Source organism: Diceros bicornis, chromosome 10 (assembly GCF_020826845.1).
Source record: "Diceros bicornis minor isolate mBicDic1 chromosome 10, mDicBic1.mat.cur, whole genome shotgun sequence".
Lineage (NCBI taxonomy): Eukaryota > Metazoa > Chordata > Mammalia > Perissodactyla > Rhinocerotidae > Diceros > Diceros bicornis.
The window spans coordinates 47,827,547-47,854,238 of NC_080749.1; the positions used below are offsets into that span (position 1 = coordinate 47,827,547).

Here is a 26,692-nt window from a genome sequence, read left to right on the forward strand (position 1 = left end):
AAGCAAAGAGTACATACATATTCAAATAATTGAACTGTATATAAGATTTTGAGAGCAATCATCTTACTTAATTGGGTAGGTTTCATCTTTCCTTCTTTGCTTCTCATGATCAGGAAGTGATTCCCAGCCAAATGAAAGGCTCCAGTCAAAATTTCCACGGTTATGGTTACTTCCATAAGGAGAAGGTTTGTTGAATTCAAACGTGTTCATATCTATGGATGCAATATCTGGACTCACGACGGCAGTGTAGTTCTCTGCTATTCTGGCCAGCAGAGGCTCTAACCAACCATAGAAACACTCGCCTGGTAGGAACACAATTTTAATTAATTCAATGAAAACATTGAGGGTTTTTTCTTTTGGTTTTTTTGGAAAAGGGTTTACAGAGAAATGAAAATAAAGTCATTTGGGTCTTGAAGATTTATATAGGGGAGATTTCTTAACGGTTTCTTGTGAGGAGATGAGGGTAGGATGAAACAAGTAAAACAAGATTCAGCATAGTTAGGGAAATTTCCCTATACATGATTGATTTTTTTTTAACCTTAGAATGGAAACAAAATGATATGGATGTATTAAAGTTTCATATGATGTGTTTCTCTTTAAAATGGGCCATGAATCAAAGCTAACTTGTTGCTGATCCATACTACATAGCCTCAAAAGTGTTCTGATTTAAATTTGTCTCCCTGAGTAAGATATAGTAATTGAAATCTTCATTTCTCTGAGTGAGTCTTAGAAGAAAATGAGGAATCACAACATTCTGATTTTAGTAGTTGAAGAAGGACCATTCAAACCTGCCCCAGCCCTACTGGAAAATGAGGCAAAGGAGTGCCGTGAAAAGTCCGGGCCCTGGTCACAGGCCAGGCTGTCTTACATAACACACAGACAGTTCAGGAGATGCCAGGCTGTGCAGTCCTACTCAGGGCTCCCCATCCAGTGGAGTTTGACAGTCATGGTCCAGGAGGACCTTCAGACACATTTGCCTGGAGGGGAAGAATGCCCAGTCTGACATTATTGTAAATTCGGACTAGAAGAGGGAATATTGGAGAATGGACCATTTCCTTTTAAAATCACCTATTTTGGATTACCTTGAGATCTCTCTTCATTTTTTAAGTGCCTAGTATTAAGAGAATACTGGGTGTGTTAGCTCTAAGGAGACTCAAGCAAATCTAACAGGCCTTTTGTAACAATTAGTGAAGAATAGAAACCACTTGTTGGGTCAAATATAACCTAAGGGCTGGCCAATTCAAAGCTAAACACTCATACAGAGTAAGATCCACTAAATTTAGAGCTTGAGGGAGTGAGGGACATTTTAGTAAACATTGACTCTAAAAACACTTTCTAATACTTTATCTAGAATCATTGACGCTGAAAAAAACATTAAAATACAAAGAGAAAAAAAAAAACCAGCAGCAACAAAACAAACCAAAACTGCCAATGTTCATGGGAGAGATACCAGACAAAGCTGGGAAGGGGCACCCCTAACTTGGCAAAAGAGTGTGCAAATCTCTGAAAAAAACACAAAACTGAAATATAAAAATTAAAAGTGTCAGTACTAGGACAAAGTTTAACGATAGGGTTGACTACACTTAAACAAACCTTCCACTAATTTTAAAGTGTAGGAATCAAGAATAACAAGGAAACACACTTTTTTTTTTTTTTGACAGAATGAGCATCTGAAAAAAATCTCAGGCAAGGATAACTCACTGGGGAAACTGGTCACTGGTGGACAGTAAAGTTGAGGAGCCTTAAACAGAAGGAGGTAAGAACTCCACGTAAGTGAAAGGAAGTTCCTACTCAGAGCTGTCATCTGTGTGGGCCGTCATAGCTATAATGACCAGTTGAAAATGATGTTAAAAGAAAATGCAATTAGGCATTTAAAGAAAAGTCTTCCTTACCTTTTAAATTAGAGGGAGTGGGAAGAAAAATGTTACAACTGTGTTTATACATATATACTTACAGTGAGCATCTAAAAATGTGAGCGTTTCAGCTGTTGCTACTGTTGCTCCTAGCAACCGTGCAGTGATCAGACCTTTTCTCTCTCTTTGTCTGACTATTTTTACTATAGAAAATTGTTTTATATATTCCTCTAGTTTACCATGTAAATACTCTGTAAGAAAAAAAAATCAGAATTAACTCTTCCTAAGATTATTTTCATATATAATATATGAAAGCTAATAAAGAAACCACAGGGTAATGATCCCCTCCACAGTTATAATCTTAGCAGTTGCACATATTCTTCCGTTGAGGTGAAAATTATATCATCTTTATTTTAACTCTTTATTGGAAAAAAAATCTATATATGCAAATGTTAACTTCTGAACTACCATAATGCATAACAGTATAACATATACTTATCCTGTATGTGTCATATGAATAAATGTAATGTATTTGGGGGAAGTGAGAGACTTCACATGAAGTAGACCCCAGGAGTTAAGAAGAGTCATTTAGAGGTCAGAGAAAATAGACTAAGGAAGCGAAAGAAACTGAATTTGGCCAAAAAGATACTTGGTACTTCTTAAAATTGGTATTTAAATCTGGAAATTTATAGAAAAATGCCAAGTATCAAAAAGATTCTCAGATATTTAGGCAATGAACAAAATAATTTAAGACCAAAATCTCAAGAAAAAGGCGAGTAGGAAAGTCCAGGGCTACAGCAGTTTGGGAATATTTCTATAAAGAGTCAGCAGAAAATTTTCAAAAGCTCTGGAGTCTCCTGACAGAATTTTTTCCAGTAAAAATATGAAAAAAGAAAGGAGCATGTAAATCAGAAATGAAGTTTAAAAACAGACAAAATTTTAGTAATGGGTATATAATTTAAAATATTCAATATTCCAATTTGGATGAGATACATAATAAGATAAGCAAGAGTTAAGAAAGTAGGTGAAAGAAAAACACATTAATCAAGTCAGTCCAGTGTTGTTCATATTTTTAAACAATTTGTTATTCCTGCTTTTTCACCATTAAATTCTTGATTCCTTGTTGAGTATATAACACAATTCTTCAAGTGGCCTTCTTGGGCCCATAGCACAGGCTCAAAAAGATTTGGGAATATTGAGAACATCCATAAATGTCCCGGTATGATGTTTGCTTCTGTGGGATTTCAGAAGTAAATGCATGACTCTGACTTTATCTGTGATTATATGATTTTTCAATTCTCCAGTGGTACACATAACAGAGTTGCTTATTGAAAGCTTAAACATTCATAAAGGAGGTGAGAGACCAGGAAGAACTTTTGTGGAAAAATAAATCTGTCCAAACACTGCTGTCTCAGAGTAACAGGTTAACTTTTTAAGCACCTTCTAAGTACTTCAGAATTAATTCTGAAATACAAGCAGGATTGTAATCTGTCTTAAAAATATAATCATAGATATTTGTTTTAATCATAGGCTTGCAAAATAGAAACTTATAAAACAGAAACATTTCAAAGGTCTTAATGCGGATTAACTTTTTAAATGGATCAATACAGATTCTTTAAATAAACCCTCCCACTGTTCGAATGTGTTAAGAAATTTTGATTTATCCACAACTTCCAAACTTCCTATAAATTTTTACCTGCCCCCTAAATAGTCCCCACCCACACCCTTCCTTCTGTGAGGTTAAGAGCACAAAGCTGTGAAATCAGACCTCCCACGTTCAATTTATAGCACCATTACTTTTAGCAGTGTGACTTTGGGCAAGTTATTTTACCTTTTTGTACCTCAGTTTCTTTATGTGTAAGATGGGGATAATAGGACTTGACCTTACAGGGGGTTGGGAGGATAAAATGAGAGATTACCTACAAATAAAGCATTTAAGACAGGGACTAGCACATGGCCTATGCTCTGAAAATGTTGATCATCTTTTGTTTGTTATCATTGGGATTTAACTATCTCTGTTACTTGATTATCCACATATTTATGCTGCTTTTCCCTAAGCAAATTGAAATCAGGGACTCTGGTTTCTACTTCACAAGCTCCTTTGCAGCAAGTAGGGACACATTTTCCACAGTGGGTACTCATTAGATAGCTCTTTGACTGATTCAATAAGACAAATCACACCAGTATGCAAAGATAGCCCTCGCCAAGAAAACTGTTTCAAATCTGTTGTTGACTGCTATAAAGAATTATAAAAATAATCAGACCCTTCGACCACACAGTCCTACTTTTACTAACTTATCCAAAGATATAATTCAAAAGAAGGAAAACAACAAGCACAAGGATATTCACTTCAGTATAATGTACAGTAATGTTATGGGATGAATAAAGGTGAACAGTTAAATAAAATGCATCTAATTCACCATTGTCACTAAAAATAAAGTTTTGAAGGTAAAAGAAAAGGGCTAATAACAATGTTATGTGGAAATGTCCGATTTCAAAACTGGATTTCTGACATGGATATAATTAGATAAACATTATAGGCTTATTTAGACAGTGATTAGGAGAGAGAAGGAAAAGATTAAAATGGTTAAAACAGAAAGATTATGAATGGATACCTCTTTTCATTCTGATTTCCTTTAATTCTATTAATTTTGTTTGTGCAATAATAGAAGTTACCTTCAACTGAAGGCTTACTAGAAGTAGCCTTACTGTGCCCCTATTGCCCCGCTACTTGGAAAATCAAACAAAACAAAAATCATCTGAGAAGCGAGTTCAAGAAACCGAAGAAGAAAGATTTCTAAGTTTTTGTTGGTCTGTTTTTTTGCTTTTTAAGATAAAACATATGAGAAGTATGCAGAACTTAATCAGACGTCACTTAAAACTCCACCGACTACAGTCCAACTAGATGGAAAGTATAAAAATTCAGAACAGATCAAACAGTAAATAAATTAGTTGATTACAATTGAGTGGTGAAGTAACCTGGGTAAGAAGATTGGAGATTCAAATCAGACATCTGCATACAGTGTGTAACTTGAATCCAGGGAATTTGAATTGTAAAACTTCCCCAATTGGTGGACAGGTTTCACATCCAGGTCAACGATCTCTAGTGATAAGCAAACTTATTCCACCTAGATGTTAATTTACCTTGAGAACAAAACCTCAAATCACTCAGGATATTTGATTTTGAAATCATAGGAAAGTTTAGAATTGCATGTAGAAATAATTAAATAAACTAGGTTAATAATTTTATGCTTTATTCACTTATTACCATTTCTGAAGTCCGGATACATCTTATAATCGATGACATGTCACTTAATAGGCAGTGTCATTTTTTTGTCTGTTATCTTGTGGTACATAAAGTAATGATTTATTTTACAATAGATGGTGCTTTGGATTTGATAAAATATTACCTCCATTTTACAGATGAGGAAACACCTAGTTAGTGCTGGAGCTGGAATTTGACCTTAAGGAATTTGGCTTCAAACTTAGGCTTATTCAGGAATAAACTTCATAATCATTGAAATAATCTGGATCTGTTTGGTATTTAAAATACTTGTAATGTTTGAAAATTTAGCAAATTAGAGTATTTGTCAGATTAGCCTTGTGATTCCAATTGAACATGTGTAACTTCATAACTGATTATCATAATTTTAAGTAGAAACACATTAAAGAATTTGGTTAACTTTGCAAACAACATCGGAATATTTAAAAGAGCCAAAATAAAACAGGATGTGGTGACTCAGTGATTTTTTACTACTCTTTTATATTATTAATATATTATTTATATTAACTCATCTAATCTTCAAAACAATCCTAGGAGTTATGCACCATTTATGTATTTCCTCAATTCTAAGTTGTACAATTGGATACTTCTTATAATCAATGGCATGTTAGTTTTAATTGGCTGTAAGGGTTTTTTATTCTAGTAGTATATAAACTAATGACATATCATACAATAAATTTGATGAGATATGGCATTTTCTCCATTTTACAGATACAGAAACTGAGGCACGGGGGGTTAAGAAACTTGTCCAAGTTACATAGCTGGTTAGGACCAAAACTGAGATTCAAACCAAGGCAGCCTGACTCAAGGCTCAAGTCCGTGCTCTTAACCACCTTGCCTTACAATAAAAGTCTCATGCGAGGACTACAACGTTATGAATAATGATGTTTCATACATTTAACTCCAAAATATTCAAATATGGATATCCTCGGATTCTACTTCCATTCATCATACATACCATATATGCTATCATATTTAAGCTGAGATGGCATACAGAGAGTATAATATAACCAAATAGACTTTGAACAACACCACATGGATTTACTCAGGAACAATCTAATTTGCGCATGCTTTCTTACCATCTACACTAGCATCATCCACCAAAATGATTTCCTTCAGCAGTATGGCAGGTGAGGAATAGAGCACACTGTGGACAGTTCTAAGCAGTGTGGACCACGCTTCATTATGAAAAACTATTATGACACTAGTAGTAGGCAGGGGAGGACAGCGCTTAAATTTTTGTTCAATACATCTAGAAGAAGTCAAAGAAGTAGAAAAACAATTATGAATTTTATTACTTTGTTTCACAGTTATACCATTAATAAAATTATCATTACTTAACCTTTATCACCAAAGAAATGATAGTGGATAGTTTCTTTCTATGGAAAATGATCTTAATGCTATGTAAATATAAACAGATCAAAACAAAATTTTTTTATAACCAGACCACTCACCCAGAGATCATGTCCACTGATACAGACTACATGTCAAGGATTAAAACACGCTATTGTAAGCTTTCTCAACAATAATACAAATAACATTTTAAATAAGACAACCTATAAATGAGACAACCCGTAAAAATGGTAAATATTTGTAATTGCTCAAATAAAAACCAAGTTTTTCTCCTTCCTTGTAGAAATCACCCATTTTTCTTATTATTTGCAATTTTTAAATAGTGCAACTTTATTAAATATTCATTTTTGTAGAGATTATCTTAAATCAGATACTTTCCTAAGTACGCAATATTTTCCAAGTTTATTTAATCAATTTACTTAATCTATACTTGAACTAAAAGGGAAAAAATAGCTCACTATAAAATCTATTTTCTTAAGATGTTCATCATTCAGCAAAAACTTAAGTACCTACCATATACTTTATGCCATGCTACGTTAAAGATTTTTGCTCCAATAATCCAATCTACTGTTCAATTAAATAAGACAGAATTTTAAAATTTCCTTTTTAAAAAACTATATTTAAAAATTTAAAATAAAATTTGTAAATCCATTTTAAAAGTCCTGTGCTCCTTTTGCCACACGAAACATTGATAGGGAAAGGAGAGAGATCCTAAGTAGTTTTTGACTAATTAGTGGTACTAATTTCACAATACGATTTCATAAACCCCATTTATTTTGAACGATTAGCAGGTTAAACTTATGGTTTAAAATTTGTTTTACATGTCATTTAAAGTAGTGAAATTAAAATAACTTGCTCAGGTGGTGAACATGATGTAATCTATGCAGAAATAGAAGTATAATGATGTACACCTGAAACTTATACAATGTTATAAACCAGTTACTGCAATAAACAAAAAATTTAAAAAAAAGATAAAAAAATGAAAAACAACAACAACAAGAACAAAAGAACATGCATGCACCCCCCCCCCCAATAAGGTGGAAGAAAAACATCTGGGTGAAGCAGCCATTAAAGGAAATGGTCTTTTTCTGTGACAGAAGGTCCACAAGAACCTTGGAAGCTGTGATGGAGGAAAAGCAGATGTCGGCAATAGATAAATTACGCAGCAAAAAATACATGGGGGTGTGAAGGCGAGACTCACAGGTCACAGTGACCATGATGAGAAGGTTTCCCAGCAGAGTTGTGACATACACCCAAAGTAGGAAAAGAAATAAGACCAAGTTCAGTTCTTGATTCTAGGTTAGGCCAAGGAAAATAAATTCTTTTACCCTGGTGCAAAAAAAAAAAAAATAACTTGCTAAAGTGACTGCATACTCTCAGTCAAACCATCTGAAAATTCTGGCATATAGAAATGTGCTTAAATTATCAGTCACATGACCATCTGGCTTTGGGAGAAACTGGATCTATATTTCTAATGAGCATGGAAAAGATTAGCAATTCTTCAGAAAATATGTTCCTTGCTGATACAGGTTAAAGAAAGTAAGTATTAAATCTTCACCAACTCTTCACAGTTCTAGGTATCTATTCCTATCAAAAAAGGGTTCTTTATGTGCTTAGTTGTTTTTCACTTATTTAATGACTAATATTATTGAATATTATTGCAGCTTCTCAATGCTAACTTGGGAAAAAAAGGCTTATCTTGAGCTGACTTTGATTGTCATGTCAAAGAATAAAAATCGTGCTTCTTGAATTGTGACATGGATTGCTTTTCGGTCAAGATCTCTTCCAAAAATCAGTAAAGTGTAATATTGCATTTTAACCTATTAACGTAAAAAAGGAACTATACTGTGCCCTGTTTAATAGCTATAATATTTATAGACATTCATTTGTTTCTTCACACATTCACTTAAAAATGATGAGCAACTTAACCTTGAATCACAGAGATTAGAATCGAGGACAGTAATCTACACAACTTCAATATTGAGGGACTCATAGTTGGAGCAGGTATTTATGATTATAAATCTAGAAAAATATGAGTGAAGCAATCGATTTAAGTCTACTAAAGTACTTTTCTTCAAGTTCACTTCCAAATGTAATTCTATTATAACCAGAAAGCAAAATATGTAGGCATTGTTTGCTTAGTTTGTCCATCTTACACTTTCAACAAATCTACAGACCATTTGAAAGCACTAGAATTCATTTTAGCCATCTTAAATGATCAACTAAGGACAAAGAGACAGCACAGTAGAATCTAGGGGGTAAATCTCAGTCAAAACACTGTATACTTGAGATAAACATGCAAACAAAGTGACAATAAAAATTCAATGTTGGCCTCTCATAAAATAAAGAAAGACAGCTCTATAAATATGAGCATTTATTCAACAAAACTCTAGAGAAAGAATCATAGCTGAATTAGTAATTATAACAATATTGTCCCTTAAAAGAAAGGTTACAAAACACGGGGCATTCTTAAATATAATTATAGCACTGGAAGTAGCCACAAAGTCTGTGACTTAGTTCATAAAATATTGTTATCTAAAAGTTCCAAAACCTTGGCCCATTTTTAAACATTTCTATTCTACAGCAATATACCAAGGAATAGAAACAACTCTCTGCCTCCTACATTTCCCGTAAAAACTGCCCTATATTTTCTCCTTAATAGATGAGAAAACTAAAGCATTTAAGAATAAAGGATTTCCTTGTAGTTCTATAGAGGTCAGATCTAGAATTCAGTTTTCTAATTTCTATGATGATAACTTTTCATGTGTGTAATGCTTCCCCAAACATAGAAACGGATATCTAGCCTCAATAATCATAAGCAAAAATAATTAAAACAGATTAAATAAGCGGTATTTGCTGATTTTTTGTCTCAGAGTGGCTAAAGAACAGGCAACTACCTTAGCTAATGCCCCTCCCCTGCAAACCGTAGTGATAAGCAGTAAACAGTGAATATCCTTCAACATACTCAGGAGGTCGAGTGTCTGGTCCAAGATCTCGGTGTAAAGAAATCCTGTCACTTGCAAAAGCATTAAAACAGTGTTTTGCTTCTCCACGTTCTTTTTCCTTCTGCTCTTCAACACTTAAATTGGTTGTCTTGAATGCTTTACCAGAAGCACCAGGTGCATTAGAATCCTGAGGTGGGCGATCAAGAACGGGTTTCAATTCTGCTGCTGTGTAATATCCTTGCAAACAAGGTCTCTCACCAGCATCAACGTTTTGCCTGACAGGTGCTCCTATTTGCATTTTTGGCATTGCATCTTTAATATTGTTTACAGCTTCTAGCATTAAATCTAACACCTTGTTTTTGTTTTTCATGTTTTTTTCCATCCTTGACTCCTCTTTGGAATATTGAACACTTACTTCTCTTTGCATTAAAATCAAAAATATTATAAAGAAAAAAATTACTCCACCAAGCTTCCAGAACTTTTTATGGTAATGTCTTTTAAGGTGTAATTTTACTAGTCGCTTTACATGAGCCATTCTGACATTAAAAGCTTGTCACTTGACAAATAACAGTTATAGTTTCCTCTGTTACTTATATTTTTTATCATAGATTTGCTGGCAAGAAGTTTTCCTTAAATTGTAATACCTATAAACAGAATAGATAGATAGACGGAATTAGTAGCTATTCATTCTTATAGGTATGGTTCAATTCATTCATTTAGCCAACAACTGAACATAAGCTATAAACAAGGTACTCTTATAGCTAACAAGAGCACAAAGATATCTTGCCCACAAGAAAATTGCCCTTTTGGAAGAACACAAGTGCTATAATTAACTACATTCTACGGGGGCTATAAAATACTAGTGATTTCTCTCTAGTAAAAAAAATACATTCTTTGTTAACTCTGGCTAATATCTACTAGATGATATGCATAAATTATTTTTATAAATATATTTGAGTTAAAAAAAGATATAACTCAATAACCAAGGAGCCAAAGGACTTCTTTAAACTAATTATAAAGAAAAGACAGAATCTATAAGAAAGCAAAGATATACTGACAGGTAGTCAGGCATGTATCTAAAATAGTACTCTTTATTTTATGAAGTTTGCCCTCAACCTATGAACTTCTACTCCAACTAAACCAATTAAGGTTATAAAGCAGCTTCACCAACAAGTAAACTGGCATTCCTCCAAATTTGCTTACCTGATAGTACCTGTAAATTCTGACAGAACCAATAAAGAATAGAAAATTAAGAGCCTTTAATGTCTTGTTATATAACAGCTATTTTCAATAGCTCACACCAATACAAAATCTAATAGCAAAAAGAAAATGACAGGGGCCAGCCAACCGGCGAAACGATTAAGTTTGCACACTCTGCTTTGGCGGCCTGGGGTTCGCAGGTTCAGATCCCAGGTGCGGACCTACACACCGCTCATCAAGCCATGCTGTGGCAGTGTCCCACACACAAAAAATAGAGGAAGACTGGCACAGATGTTAGCTCAACAACAATCTTCCTCAAGCAAAAAGAGGAAGATTAGCAATAAATGTTAGCTCAGGAACAATCTTCCTCACCAAAAACAGAGAAAATGACAGTAAGCTTACTTGAAGTATCTTTGAAGAGGCAATAGAGATCATTGAGTTATAAAAGCAGTACTTGGTTTGATGAAATACTGCTTGCAGTTGATCCTAAGAACAGAGCAACATGCTTACTACATCCTAATATGGGCCACCAGGAACAAAAAAAAAAGAAAAGAAAAAGAGGACATTGATGAAGCCTGAATCGTGGTGAAGGTTGATTTTCTTCATGATGCTTAAAAATATGTAACATGAAAAGGTTTCAGTACATGATTACATACCTTGCACCACTATAGTCAGTCAAGTAATTTGCAAGGGCAAAGAGGCAAGAAAAATGCCTGTCCTCCCTAAATCCTAAACATATTTTAAGGAAAATGTCATTTATGGAAGTGAAAATTAATTTGACACTTTATTCAGCTTCTCTTCCAAAGTTATCACTAAATTTAAAATAAGAAAACCAAGTTCCATGATGGATCCTCTGGCCCTTAGCAAGAACTTTTAAGCTGAATAAACAAAATAGACAGAACTTGAATACCTATTTCTACACACTATTTCTAATTGGACTGCTCTATTTTTTTGTGGTATGGAATGGACACTTCAGCTCCAAAAGATACCTCAATTATGATGTATGTTGCCCAAAAAATGAGATTCCAATATATCTGAGCTTTGGTTACCTTAAGAGTCCCATGTAAGGATTAAAATGACCTCTTAAGCTTTTTACATTATTTGAAGACATAATAGGAGTTTCAGAAGCATACAATTGTGGTTGTGTAATTTTTTATGTGTCAAATGTTGGGCTAAGCTATGGCTACAAGATTAAAGATACCTTTAAGGCCCAGAGAGTAGTATGAAATACGGCACATCAACAGGCAACCACAAAGCAGTGTGATGTGTGCTATGACGGGGGACTATGAAAGCCACATGGAAGAGAAGGAGAAACGTTAGGGAAAATTTTCCAAAGATGACACCATCATTGAGCAGAATCTTGAAAAATAAGCAATTTTTAGGCAGGCAGACGAGAGAGGAGAGAGAGGGAATGGCAGATGCAAAGGCATAAAAGCAAAAAAAGACATGGCCAGTCCTTGAGTACAGCAGAAGTAGAAAGCACAGGTAGGAAATGGCAGGAGGTGAGGCTGGGAGGTCAGTTAAAGACAAGTTCACAAAGTGAATTTGGAATTTACCAATGTTGTCCTGAATGGATGGAATGGAAAGAACTGAATGATTTTAAGGAAGGTTCATAAACATATTTATGTTTTATAAAAGTCACAGGTTCCTCAGTACCAGTAAAGGTGATGGATATCAAAGAGATGAGAGGACAAGGAAGGACTGACAGGACTGATTTAAGAGAGTCCAGGAAGTAGAAGCAGATAGGACTTGGTGAGAGAAAGGGAAGAATGGAAGGTGGGTGGGTGAAGTGATGACATTAACAAAAGCAGGGAATATGGAAGGATAGACTTGGAGTGGGAATTAGGGAGATAATTTGTTTAATTTTGGACATGAGAAATCTGAGATGCTGGTAGGACTTCCAAGGCGAGTTCCCATGAGCAAAAAGAAAAATGGGACTGAAAATCAGGGAAAAGCTCTGTCCTAGAGATGAAAATTTGAGAGTCAGTTTTGGGGTGCAGAGGAGTTCACTTACAGTATATAAAGAGGCCAGGGAAATAGCTACATTTAAGGGGTGGGAAGAAAACAAAGAGACTGGAAAGAAAGACCAGGGGAAACAAGAAAACAAAACAAAGGAGAGTCAAGGGAAAATAGACTGACAGATAAAGCATCCATGTCAAAAGGATGTAGATTTTACAATCTGCATCTTATCCTTGAGAGATGTTCATTGTTTGGCAGTTGGTTGATCTTTATAAGTAAAGTTCAACTAGACGTGGTCCACTGGGCTTTAGTGCAAAACCAGAAATGAACTTTGGCAGAGAATCCATTCCAAGATCCTAGGGCTTAGGATCCAGAGTGCTTTCAGACTAACAGACAATAACCTGATCTAAGAGGTTCCAGGAAGATAAGGAGGGGCAAAATGTTGGAGTTTCACAGGATAATGGTCCCTAACCTATGAAATACAACCTGATCACCATTCTCTAACCACAGCTTGACTATAAATAAATAGATATAAATCAACTTATGTTCACCCTCCTTTCTTTCCCTGAGAGAAACACCAAAAATCCCCTTCTACAGTGCTATTCAGCAATACTAGATTTCTTCAGTAAACAGTAGTAGGCAGGCTAGACTAGGAATTTGAAAAGGAATGAGCTGGTCTCCTTTTAACACAACATACAACAGGAAAGAGTCCTAGGAAAGCACAGAGTAGAGGGAGATGATAGTACTAAATCCTTCTACAGTAGTGATGGCTTTCCCAAAATATTTTACGCCAGAAATCATATCTGTGGGTAGGGTGGGGAATTAGGAAGAAGGATGGAATTAATGAGGCAGTTAGAAGACAGTTCTTTTTTAGGAATAAATTATAAACTAAAGGAGTTTTCTTCATCAACAGGGCAATAATCCTATCATTGTACATGCTTACCTACCTGAGGAAGTCACTCAATTAGTAGGTGTTAGTTTAGGATGTCTTTAAGGAAAGAGTCAAGGAAAGGTCATGCAGGACATGGATAGTGTCTCTCTTATTCATGGTTGTTTTTCTAGCACTTACCACAATGTTGGTGACATAGTGTGTACCCAATAAATGTTTGTTGACTGGAAAAGGGAAGGAGGACCAAGATTTCATTTATTATTAGAAATAATAAAAACAATAGTGAAGCCCGGTACCTGAGGGTTACTGTATTCAATAAGAACACAATTACCCTTTGACCTTGTTCCCAAAATAGCCATAGATGAAAAGTTAATCTTGTTAATTTGCTATTTTCTTGTTTAACCTGAGGGGTGACTCAAGGGTCACAAGGATTTATAAGCTTGTTTCCCAGAAGAAAAAGAATGCCTTTAAGGAAGTCACCAGATAACCAGCCCCCAGCTGCCCTTGACACCCAGAAGTCTGACTGCCCAAGGGCTTATCTGGAGTGAAAGGAACATGGATTTCCCCTTTCTTTTTCCAAAACTCCTCCACCCAAGCCCCTTAGCTCTATAAAGACCCCCTGTTTTCTTCTTTTGGGAAGGAAGATTTGAGAGAACCTATCCTACCACCTTCTCATTTTGGCCAGCTCGAATAAACCTTTCTGCATCTCCAAGGACAGGTGTCTCAGTGATTGGCTTATTGCACATCGGGCACACAAACTTGAGATTAAGAGGTTCAGTATCAACAGTTAAGTTTTGTTAAATGTTGATTAAGTCCCTGATATCTTAACACTTACTATAAAAATTCTATTCTACTTTTCCAATAATCTTGTGAAGTCTATGTTATTCACATTTTACTGATAAACACTGAGAGTCAAATAGATCAAGTGGCTTGGCCAAGGTCATTTAGCTTAGGAGGAAGAGCAGCATTTCCCCAACTGTGTTCCAACTCAGGTCTGATGTAAGATCTTGAGCTTTTACTGAAGTTATCTGAAATAAGCTTATTAAGAGTTAAGAACTGATAAGGAGATAAAGGAGATAAAGAAAACCTAGGAAAAAAACTACAATAGCCTCGTATCACCTCAAGTGAGGTTTTCCAAACAAATGAGTTAAAAAAAAAAAAAAACTGTTTTCAGAGCATGTTTTTGGAAATAAAGATTGAGGATGGGATTGTAGATCTTGACAATAGAAGATTATTGAGACCTTTTTGAGTCTACTAAAGTAGGAACAGGATGCTTTGCTCTTTTCGGATTATTTCTGAAGAGAATAGTCTTCTTTTATCGATTGCTGATCATTTGAAGAGTTCGACATAGATCTCCCAGGGATTTTATATGACTTTTCTGTTCTTTGCTGCTAATGTGCAACATCAGGCTTCCATTAATGATAAATGACACTCAACATTAGGCATCTCCATCAGTGGTTCTCAACTCTGGATACACATTAGTGGAAAGCTCTTTAAAAATGCAGTGCCTTAGGCCCCACCTCTAGAGAGTTTAACTGTTGTAGGGGTGGGGCCTTGGCCCTGCTTTTGTTGTTATTTTAAACTCTCTAGATAATTCTAAACGGCTGCAACAGTTAAGAATCACTGGTCTACTTAGAGGTTAAGTGCGCGCGCTCCACTACTGGCGGCCCGGGTTCGGATCCCAGGCGCACACCGACACACTGCTTCTCTGGCCATGCTGAGGCCACGTCCCACATACAGCAACTAGAAGGATGTGCAACTATGACGTACAACTATCTCCTGGGGCTTTGGGGAGGAAAAAAGAAGAATCACTGGTCTAGGTCACAAGACTTTGGGCAAATCAAAACTAGCACCTGATAACAAAAGGACTGTATCTATCCAAAGGCAATCACATAATTAATTTCTAATACTCCAAAGACAGGTTTTTCAAAGTAGATTCTTGATAAAAATTGAGAAAAAGGGGCTGGCCCTGTGGCCAGCGGTTAAGGGCGTGCCCTCTGCTGCTGGTGGCCCGGGTTCGGATCCTGGGTGCACACCAATGCACCACTTGTCAGGCCATGCTGTGGCGGCGTCCCACATAAAGTGGAGGAAGATTGGCATGGATGTTAGCTCAGGCAAAAAGAGGAGGATTGGCATGGGTGTTAGCTCAGGGCTGATCTTCCTCACAAAACAAAAAAAGAAAAAAATGAGCAAAAGTTCTTTTGACATGGAGAGATAAGATAAGATCCAAAGCAAGAATGACCCAAAGTTTCCTGAAATGGCTCAGGGGTTAATGCTGATATAAATGAGGCACTGAGGTTTTATTTCAAATTATGATGTTGTAAAATCATTTTTAAAATATTTTATTCCCATCAAAAAAATGAGAAAACAGACTCTGAACAATAAAACACGTAATCCAAAAGACACACAATAAATGAATGAATAAAATAAAACCAGGATTCTTAATTTCTATTCCTGGGAATAATGCCATGTTCCTAGACCATGCTACTTGCCAAATTTGAACACCTTTGTGAAAACAGCCAAAGAAACAAAATAAATCTCTCCCAGAATCAACTTTCAATTGGATTCATAAGTTTGAGAATTGAAAAAAAAAAATAATAAGCACAACAAACTCAGGATATAATAAGTTATATTTGCACATTAGAATGATTACCAGATGAAGGATTCATTCTTCTTGTACTCTTTCTAAAATCTTTAAACCTTTAAAATGCTCATTTGCTAATTATAAAAGATCACATTCACAGAAAAAGAGAGGGGAATACTATGAAATAGTTTTTTTTTTTTTTTCTGTGAGGAAGATTAGCCCTGAACTAACATCCATTGCCAATTCTCCTCATTTTTGCTGTGGAAGATTGGCCCTGGGCTAACATCCATGCCCATCTTCCTCTATTTTATATGGGACGACACCACAGCATGGCTTGACAAGCAGTGCATCGGTCCGCACCTGGGATCTGAACCTGCAAACCTGGGGCCACTGAAGCAGAGGACGTGAACTTAACCACTACACCACTGGGCCTGCCCCCTGAAATACTTTTTTAAAAGTAGAAAAAAAATAACTAAAATTCAGAGATCCTCTAAATTCTAAATCCTTATAAACTTCTAAAGTTAGAAAAAAAATTCAGAGACCTTCTAGTCTCAAAAAATATTAATTTATATCCTAGTATATATGAAGACATTTCAAAAGGTATTAATAATACATAAAAATATCCACAGTGATACTTTGAAAGGCTAAAACAATACACACATTCTAACAGTCTGTGAGACTGGGTTAAAATCAATGGATTATTCTCAAGGGTAAAAACATACCTCCATCTGAACAGAAAGAACTGAATCTCACAAATAAAAATAATCTAACTATAAAACTGTGGCTTCAAGTTATCTCGACTATGGCTTCTAAAACTGTAATGTGACAATGAATCACGTGGGGGTGTTGTTTCAACGCAAATTAAGATGGGAAAATATCAAGATAAGATGCATCTTTATAGTGATGGTTGCCCCTCCAGGTGAAAAAGTACACACTGTAAGAATATTAGTGTGGAAATTAATAAACAGAAACCTCATTAAAATGGAGTGAGGAGGCCAAAAGGGGGAGCTCCTATACCCTATGTGGATAGCTGAGCCCAACAGGAAGAAGACAGACTTCCTTTTCTTGACTGGCAAGGAGCTCAGCCAATGAGAGTCTGTTACAACTCAGCCAATGAAAAGCCACTATACTTCAAACTCTCAATTCCTCCAATGAACTCTTTATTTACAGTAGCCCTCCCAACTTCCCCTTCCTCTCTATAAAAGAGTTTCTCCTCCCCTTGCTGCTTGGCACTTGCATGTGGCTTGCCACTGTTGCAGACCCCCAAATTGCAATTCTTTGCTGATCCTGAATAAAACTTTTTTTGCCGAAGAAACAACTGGCTGTCTATTTGTTTAAGGTCAACATTTTTTGTGGCCTGTATGAGGATCCAGAGAAGACCCCCAATGACTCCAAGACTGATGAGCAAACAGATGAGGTACCCACAACAGATCCCATTGAGCTTGCTGCATTTCTTGCCGACCCTGGAGTTTGACGGTAAGTCTTTTCTCCTGGATCCAATCTTCTGCCCTTTTTGCATGTGAAGCTCTCCAGGCTTTATTCAAGATCTATTTTAAGGCTTCATTCTTTTCTGGTTAAGGCCTCCTTTGTCCGTGAGTACTCAGTTGGCACTTCAGCCTGATTCTTTTGAAATCAGGCTGTTTCTCCCAGAACTGTGCTAAGCCTTTGGTCCGATTCCTTTGGAACCAAATTTTTCCTACTTGGAATTGGGCTGGCACTTCAGCCGGATTCCCTTAGGAGCAGGCTGTTCCATTGCAACTGCAATGATCAACCTCAATCTGATTTCCTTTGGAACTGGCCTGTTCCATCGGAACTGCGTTGTTCAACCTTCAGTGCACCTTACTGAAATTGGACTGCTTCTATTAGAACCAGCTGGTATTTGGCCTGTAGACTTGGAGAATTATTCCTCTGCTATAGAGGAAAACCTTGAAAAAATATGATCCCAGTTATCTAAATATTTTGAGGGTGCCCTCCCCCACAGGGACTCTGGCCAATTTTATGTTTAAAAGACCTGGTACTTCCTCATGCATATTTCTAACTAAATAGACCAATTTAACCAAAAGTAATTTAGAACACCAATGGCCATCGTGGGGAACTTATGGACTCCCTAAACTTTTCTTAAAACCAAATTGGACAACCATAGCTCTGAAATTTCGAAAATTGAATGGAAGGCTTATTTCAGTTGGTATTTTGAGGCTTCCAAATGTTACTAGGAGTCTAAAATTGCCTCTTTGCAAAATAAGATTTTAAGATTCACTGAGGTGAGCAAACGATTAAAGAAAGATAAAGTGGCTTCTGAAGCCTCATGTTCCTCTCCTCTGGCGCCATCTTCCTCCTTCCTCTCTATACCACCTACACCTCCTTTATACCCTCAGATGACCCATACTAACTCTCTTGCTGAACTTCCCCGTTTCCCTGAACCTTTCCCCACTTCCCTCTTCCTCTGAACCTATTGAACCTGTCCCTTTAAAATAAAGCCTTCAGAGGATCCAAAGGCTAAACCCTTAATTTCTTATACCTCCTGGACTAAAGCTGAACTACAAGCCATAGTAAAATATTTTCCCAAAGTAATCGGAGATCTTCACAGATTTGCTGAGGAATGTAATATAGTCATTCAAACTTATCAAACCTGGTTTCTCTCACATATATCAGCTAGTTCATATGCTTGTCAGTGAAGGCTAGGCCCAGCATTGAATGAAAACTGGCTGAAAGGTCTCTAGGATTACCACTGGGAGTTGTATTACCACTGACCTGTTGTATGATCGGGCTCAGGACATTGCTAGGCAACTTCATAGGGCAATTCCTAGAGCTTTCCCAAAGCCTGCTGATTGGAAAAAAATTCAGGCTTACACACAAAAATCTGATTAACGTGTTGATGACTACTACAATCAACTTCAGATTGTTTTTGAAGACAATTCTGATTTCCCTCCAAATGTTGATTCCACCTGGGTAGCTTTTAACTCTATGTTCATTAATGGGCTGAACTGGGACCTTTCCGTTATAGTAAAAAGGACCACGATGAAACCGTCCACTTCAGATTTAGTTAATCTGGCAAACCAACTCTCTCATATTCCAGATGAGTCACCTGAAAGAAAGACTGCTAAAATTATTAATCTTCAACTCCAGCAAATGAAGGCCCCTAGAGAAAACCAAAAACCTCCTAGTTTCTGCAATTATTGCAAAGAGCCAGGACATTGGAAAAGAGACTGTTATAAATTTAAGTGTTTCAAGTACCTTCAGTCCTCTAATCAGCCTTTCCAATGTCCTCCAAATTCTCAATGACAGGGCTCTGAGGAACTACAAGGGCTCTTCTCAATCCTCCCTCTTACTCGGCTTGGAGAAATATTTCTCCAGATTGGAGATGAATGTCTTCTGTCCTAATTCACAATGAAGCCACACTCTTGGTGCTCAACCCCACTACTATAAAGTAGACCCTGCCTTGGAGTACTAAAACAGTTCAAATAGTGGGGATTTGTAATAAATCTCAACAGGTTACTGTCTCTGAACCTGTTCCTTTCTGTTTAGGCCCTTTGAGAAATAAACACCCTTTTTCTCCTTAGTTCCTCCATCCCTATCCATTAGGCCGAGACTTCTTAGGAAAGTATCATACCGGAATTTCTTTCTCCCAAAAGGGGGAAATAATTCTAGAATTTGACAGTAGCCATCAAAACAGCCAACCAGGTGAATTAAATGACCCTCTGACATCTTTTTTCTCCATCTCTGACAGTACTAGAGCTGATTCCAAAAACATTGATCATTTGTCCCTATTGAGTCAGCTAACCAAACCTCCTTATGGGCAAAACCAACCGATATTGGTAAAATTCACAGGTCACTGCCTATCGACTCAAATAGCTCCCTCAAAACCTCTCCCCAGAATTAATCAATACCTAATAAGTAAAGATGTCCTTCACGGTATCAAGTCCATAATAGAAGATCACAAGGTTCAAGGTCTCATTATCCTTTGTATTAGTCCCTGTAATACTCCTATTGGACCAGTAAGAAAACCAAGGGCCAAGGAAGGAGGTTTATTTAGGACATCTGAGCAATAAACAACATTGTTATCCCTCGACACTCGGTTGTTCTTAACACTCATATGCTACTCATGTCCATTGCCACTGGAAGCAAATTCTTTAAGGTAATTGATTTATGTAGTACATTCTTTAGCATTCCAGTTGATGAAGCTAGTCAATACCTTTTTGCCTTCATTTGGGAAGGAAAACAAGGACGACAGCAATGCCTCAGGGTTTTACTAAGAGCCCTTCTTATTTCTCACAAATCCTGAAGGCTGATCTGGATGATATAAAGTTCCCTAGGGATGCTACTTTGCTGCAATATGTAGAAGATTTGCTTCTTTGCTTTCTTTCCCAAGCCTCCTCACAGGAAGACAGCATCCACTTGCTAAAGCTTTTAGCTTTAAAGGGACATAAAGTTGCCAAGGAAAAACTATATTTTGCCCAAACCCAGGTTCAATATTTAGGGCATGTGATACCAGAACAAGGGCTACACGTAGATCCAGATAGGCTTCATGGTGTCCTAACTTTCCCCAAACTCAAAACTAAGCGTCATCTGTGAGTTATTCTCAGGCTAGTTGATTATTGCCAAAACTGGATTCCAAATTTCTCTCTTATGGCCAAACCTCTGTTTTACTAAAGAACAACAACCTCAACCCAATTTTATGGGAAGAAGAGGATGATATAGCCTTTAAGGCCTTAAAGGAGAGTTTGATGAACCCACTTGCCCTTGGACATCCCAATTATCAGATTCTCTTTTTCCTTTCTGTGTATGAAAAGGAAGGGAATGCCCTTGGTGTATTCACCCAAAAACATGGGAACCTTCAACAACTCACAGGGTATTATAGCCAACAATGGGACCCTGTGGCACAGGGACACTCCCCTTGCCTTAGAGCAATTACTGCCATTGCCATTTTGGTTAATGCCACTGAGAAAATCATTGTGCGATCCCTTTAACCATTTTCACATCTCACGCTATGGAAGCCCTCCTGAATTCTCATCACACTCAAACTTTTTCAGTCAGTCACCTCACCTCCTATGAAATCCTTTTGTTAACTGCTTCTCATTTAACTCTTCTACATTGTAATAACCTTAACTTTGCTACTCTTCTCCCCTCTGGTACTGATGAAGTCCCTCATGACTGCTTAATGCTGATGGATCACCTCTTAATTCCTTGTGATGATCTGCAGGAAACTTCTTTGGGTAACACTAACTTGTCATGGTTCACTGATGGTTTTTATTTAAAAGATGACAAGGCAAATATTGTGCTGGGTGTGCTATTGCAACTCCTTTTGATATCACTGAGGCAGCACCTTTACCTATGACCACTTCGGCCCAACAGCCTGAATTATATACTCTTACATGGGCTTGTACTTTAGTCAAGGGTAAAACTACCAATATTTATACTGATAGTAGATATACTTTCAGAGCAGCTCATGATTTTGGAATGTTGTGGAAGCAATGTGGCTTCCTTACTTCCAGTGGAAATAAAATGAAAAATGCCCCTTATGTTCAGGAATTATTGGATGCTATGCTTTTATCTGCAACTTCAGCTATTATGAAGATCCCGGGGCATTCTAAACTTGACTCTCTGGAAGCTAAAGGAAATCACCTTGCTGAAATTTCCACAAGGAATGCAGCCCTTAAATAAAGTAACAACAGTCAAACCTCTGTTATGGTCTAAAGAGATATTGTCCCAAATGATAACTTAGAAAAACTGACTAAAGAAGCCCAACAATTTGCCTCAGAAAAGGAAAAACAAGATTGGAAATTCAACAATTGTTGGTTTGATAAAAAGAGAAAGCTCTGATTCAGACCAAATAACAACCAGTCTTACCAGAGACTCTAAAATTCCCACTCCTAATCACTGTACTTGCACTAAACCACTGGCCCACTGACAAAATGATAGCATTCATGAATCAATACTGGTGAGGAAATATTAACAAGGCCACAAAAAGTGCCTACCTCACTTGTCCCACTTATCCAAAATACAACCTAGAGAAGCCTGTTCGTACTGCTCCAGGACATTTTAAACTGCTTAATGGACCATTCGAGGTTTGGCAAATGGATTTGATACAACTTTCCCCATCTCATGGATATAAATATGTTTTAGTCATGGTTTGTATGTTTTCTCACTGGAACAAAGACTTCTCTTGCAAACAGGCTACTGCTTCTTCTGTGGCTAAAGTTCTTTTGGAAAGGATTATCCCTGCCTGAAGAACTCTTTTCAAACTTCACAGTGATCAAGGAACTCATTTTACCGGTCAGGTACTCCGACAAGTCTGTGCTGTTTGGCTGGTTCTATAACACTTTTACTGTGTTTACCACCCTCAATCATCTGGTTTAGCCAAATGCACTAACACATTATTAAGACTCAATTGGCAAAACTTGTAGGAACCCTCCAAATACCTTGGCCAAAAGCATTGCTATTGGTCCTTCTAAATCTCAGATCCACCCCCAGTGGAACTCTTAAACTCTCACCCTTTAAGACAGTCACAGGATGCCCAATGCACTTAGCTCCTGCCTCTCTTGACCCACAGCTGATAAAAGGAGATATTCTCAATATTTCAAAGTCCTAATTGCTTCTATTAAAAATAACCACGTTTTGGTAGAGCAATCTTTTCACAGAGTGCTCTCGGGAGACAGAGAACTTAAGCATCACACTTTGCAACCTGGAGATTTCATCTATTGGAAAAGACACCTCCAGAAGGACTCTCTTCAACTTCACTGAAAGGCGGCTATCAGACACTGCTAACTAACCCTTGTGCCACTAAACTTCAGGGAATAGATTCTTGGATTCATGTGACATACCTAAAGAAAGCAACAAGGCCTGACTGGACTTGCACATCATCTGGTGACCTGAAAGTAAAAATTTCTCCAAATTGAAGCAGACAACATTCGATGAGACAGCTTTTCCAAGATGTCCAAACCAGGCATGCTGGAATTTTGTCTGCCAAACCTTTGATAATGACATAATGCTTCTGGAGATGATCTCCAGTGCCTATGATCTTGATAACACATGGACTTTAGATAAAAAGTGCCTGAGTTTTTCCTTCTACCCCTCTTTGTTACTGAAACATAGCCACAATAGGTTTTCAATTTGTGCACTTTCCCTCGGATGTGGGACACCACACCCAGGAACAGTCCTTCCTGGCACTGGGGGCAAACAGCTGCTGAAACCAGGAAAACCTGATTCTTGATCAGTGATGTTTTCAGAGAAAGATCTTGATCAAAAGGATGTGGAAATTAATAAACAGAAACCTCATTAAAATGGAGTCAGGAGGACAAAAGTGGAAGCTCTCATGCCCTACATAGATGGCAGAGCTTCTTCTTGACTGGCAAGGAGCTCAGCCAATGAGAGACTGTCAGAACTCAGCCAATGAAAAGCCACTATAGTTCGAACTCTCAGTTCTTCCAATGGGCTCTGTTTACAATAGCCCTCCCAACTTGCTCTTCCTCTCTATAACAGAGTTTCTCCTCCCCTTGCTGCTTGGAACTTGCACATGGCTTGCCATTGTTGCAGACTCTGAATTGCAATTATTTGCTGATCCCAAATAAACCTATTTTTGCTAGAGAAATAACTGGCTATTTGTTTAAGGTCAATTTTAGTTGTTAGTTTAACTTAAAAATTCCAATGAAAACATTTCTAAAGCAGTGAAAAGCAGAACTTCATAACTGCAAGTAAAAGTAACATTTAATAAAATAAGAGGATAGTGGTTCTTTCCAGTTCTTGTTCCTGTATTTGTGACAATAGACATTTACAGCTCCAGGGATTTAAGGTCTGGTTCTAGTTGAATTTAACTGGCACAAAGCCTAATTGGTGTATGAAACTTGCTTGCTACTGAGTTAAAGTGAGCTGTAAAGAGTTAAGGGTAACTACCTAAAGCAAGGAAATACAAAATCACATTCCCAAAACCTAGCGTAGATTGTAGATTAACAAAAATACACTATTGGGAACTAATATTGGATCTTTGTCATGCATTATCACTGGATTTCCTAAATTAATTAAAAAACAAAACAAAACTTGCCCTAATAATACACCCATAAGTGCTTGGGCAGAAATCTTATTAAGTGCCCCTCATTTGCTGGTAAAAATGTTAGGGAACGAAGGAGTGACAAAAAGTCATTTTTGCTTGTATTTATCGGTGGAATCTAATTTCATGGTGAATTGCTACTGTGGTTTGTTAGTTTTGATTATGTTTAAGTCCATGTTCACATCTTTGCCAGCAATTCTTCTGAGCAGGAAGTGACTTGTGGATTTAGGAGAAACGACAAATACTGATGCAAAGCAAACTGCATTGAGACAGTCACATGCTGTCTCACAGGGGGCAGCAGCAGACATACTTCAAAGATCCCAGCTAAAGACAAAGTAAAGTTGCTCTGGGTGGCTGAGCCATCAGTGGACAACTAACTGCATCTAATTGTCATAAAGTGGAATAGCTTTCTGAGCAAAGGTATCTGCAGGTTATAAGACAAAAAGCCTAGTGACAGAGTAGACCTCCAGCAATTGTGAGGCACAGGTTTTAAGAAGAAGGGCATGGTCAGATATCCAACTTCTCAGCTACACCTAGTTAGATAAATATCTCCATTAACATTAGCTGTCAAGTTGAAAGGTTGTGGACAGGATCTTGATTTGTGGACTAGCCAACTCTGTCTTTACAGTTTGGAACAAACAAATAATTATGGAGCTGCACTACCCATGGGGGGTAAAGGGGAGCTCACATACTTTCTCCTGCCACATCTGCACCTACGAATGAATTTCACATAACATATGAAATATATATATTGATTATTTATGGCCTACTAGAGAGAGGAGGAATTTTGAGAAGTGATTTGAGTGGTTCCACAGATTATCCACTTAACTGATATTTTCCCCAGGCAGAAGCACTGCAAAAGATTTGTCCATTTAGCTATTTACCTTGTAAGCATAGTTGATGGCTTTTGGATTAGTAAGGAGACAGAAACCACATAGTGATTTAAACAAGGAAAGTTTAATCTATTATTAAGAAAGGATTGGAATAACAGGGAATTGGCTAGGAGGAGGTAAAGAGAATTCTAAAAAAATACAGGAGTAGTAGCTATAAGGGGCAACTACCACCCCTAAGGCTGAGATAAGGGCCCAAGGAAGAGCCCTCCCCTCACCAGGGCTGAGATCCAGAAATGTCTACTTAGAGGGCAGAGCATTGGCTCTCTGATGGTGGAAAAGTCACAGAGGTGCCTCACTGGTAATACTTGGCAGTATTACCCTCTGGAGTCCAGGAAGAAGCCATTCAAAGGAGGTGTTGAATCCTGGAACTTGCTTGGTGCTGAAGAAAACTGCTGGCTGCTGGGTGCTGATGGAACCTGGAGTCGAGAAGCTGTCCTCTGCAGGATTCTAGCGCACTTTCATTTGCAGCTTGGGCTAATATGGCTCCAGGCTGGAGCCTGGGATAAAAGTTGGGCAGCAGGTTCCCCAGATACCCAGTCTTGAGGGGTTCCCAGTGTGCGCATGTGCAGAGCTAAACAGAGAGTGTGGGGAGCAGTGACCTGGGCTGGGGAATAGGTCTATGATGTCTGTGGCTGCAGGATATACTACTGCTGCCCAAGTCAAGCTCTGGAGAAAGTGCAGTGGGGTGCCAACTCTAGAGAAAGCTGTGCCATGCCTAGTACTGGAGAAAACCATCTGGGTGCTGAGTAGAAAAGAAGCATGCCCGGCAAGAGGTTGGCCAGTGAGCCACCCTAAAACCAGGAAAAGAAGCCCTATCCATCTTTAGCATCCCTTCAGTGCCCTCTACAGACAAGGCTTAACATCACGCCAGCCAGCAAAGGAGAAATATTTACTGGGCCCATCTCTATTGTTACGGAGCAGGCAGATAGAATCAATTTGGAACTGAGAGACAATAAATTGATAAGCAGCATAGTCTACCCTTTTGACTATTCAGCTTCCGTATGCCCACTTTCCCACACATTTGAACCTCTGTTCAACAACAATACAATTCTATATTCCACCTAACAAGATGCAAGCATCCTTCTCACAAGTGAAGAACAGACCTCAAAATGAGGAGACCCAGAGTGCCGACAGCTATTGTCTACATTGTTGTGACTACGTGAATTACTTCTCAAATTCTGTCAGTCCCACCTAATGTTCTGTTACCTAAAGACTAAATTATAAACTTAATCTCTAACAACTTCTATGTAATATTTTTTTAAAGAAAATTAGGAGAGAAGAAAATTGTTAGCATATACAAAGAAACACACACATATAAAAACAAAGAGAAAATGTGCAAAGCCACTATAATCCTTATTTATCTAATTGGCCATAAGGCCAAAATTGATACCCATGGCTTCCATCTTCCACTACCCACTCCGTATTTACCCTGTCCTCAGGCATTCTGTGAGCACACAGATGTTGGTGCTAGTAGGAAGGGCAAATCCATATCCAGAATATTTATCTTTTATAAGGACAAATCTCTGCTCCCTCGATGATAATACAAGTCAAATATAATCAATCTGTCACCCAGTGGCTGGTTGGTGCCCCTAGGCACTCAATGTTGGTTTCTGCAGATTAGAAACTCAGCAGTAGGGCTAGCCAGGTCAACTTTAGAAAAAGAAAGTCCACGTTGCTTAGCCCATGCAT

At 37.5% G+C, this 26,692-nt stretch overlaps 1 protein-coding gene across 1 annotated transcript in view; it reads right to left on the bottom strand.

The window, feature by feature from the left end:
- GALNT3 (polypeptide N-acetylgalactosaminyltransferase 3) overlaps window positions 1-26,692 on the bottom strand; it is a 50,740-nt gene that overhangs the window by 12,365 nt on the left and 11,683 nt on the right. The window contains exons 2-5 of the mRNA XM_058549166.1: window positions 9,455-10,078; window positions 6,216-6,388; window positions 1,955-2,104; window positions 68-302 (exon numbers count right to left, since the gene is read on the bottom strand). Coding sequence (XP_058405149.1) covers window positions 68-302; window positions 1,955-2,104; window positions 6,216-6,388; window positions 9,455-9,969 — 1,073 coding nt within the window. The 5' untranslated portion in view covers window positions 9,970-10,078. The remainder of the gene's footprint in view (window positions 1-67; window positions 303-1,954; window positions 2,105-6,215; window positions 6,389-9,454; window positions 10,079-26,692) is intronic.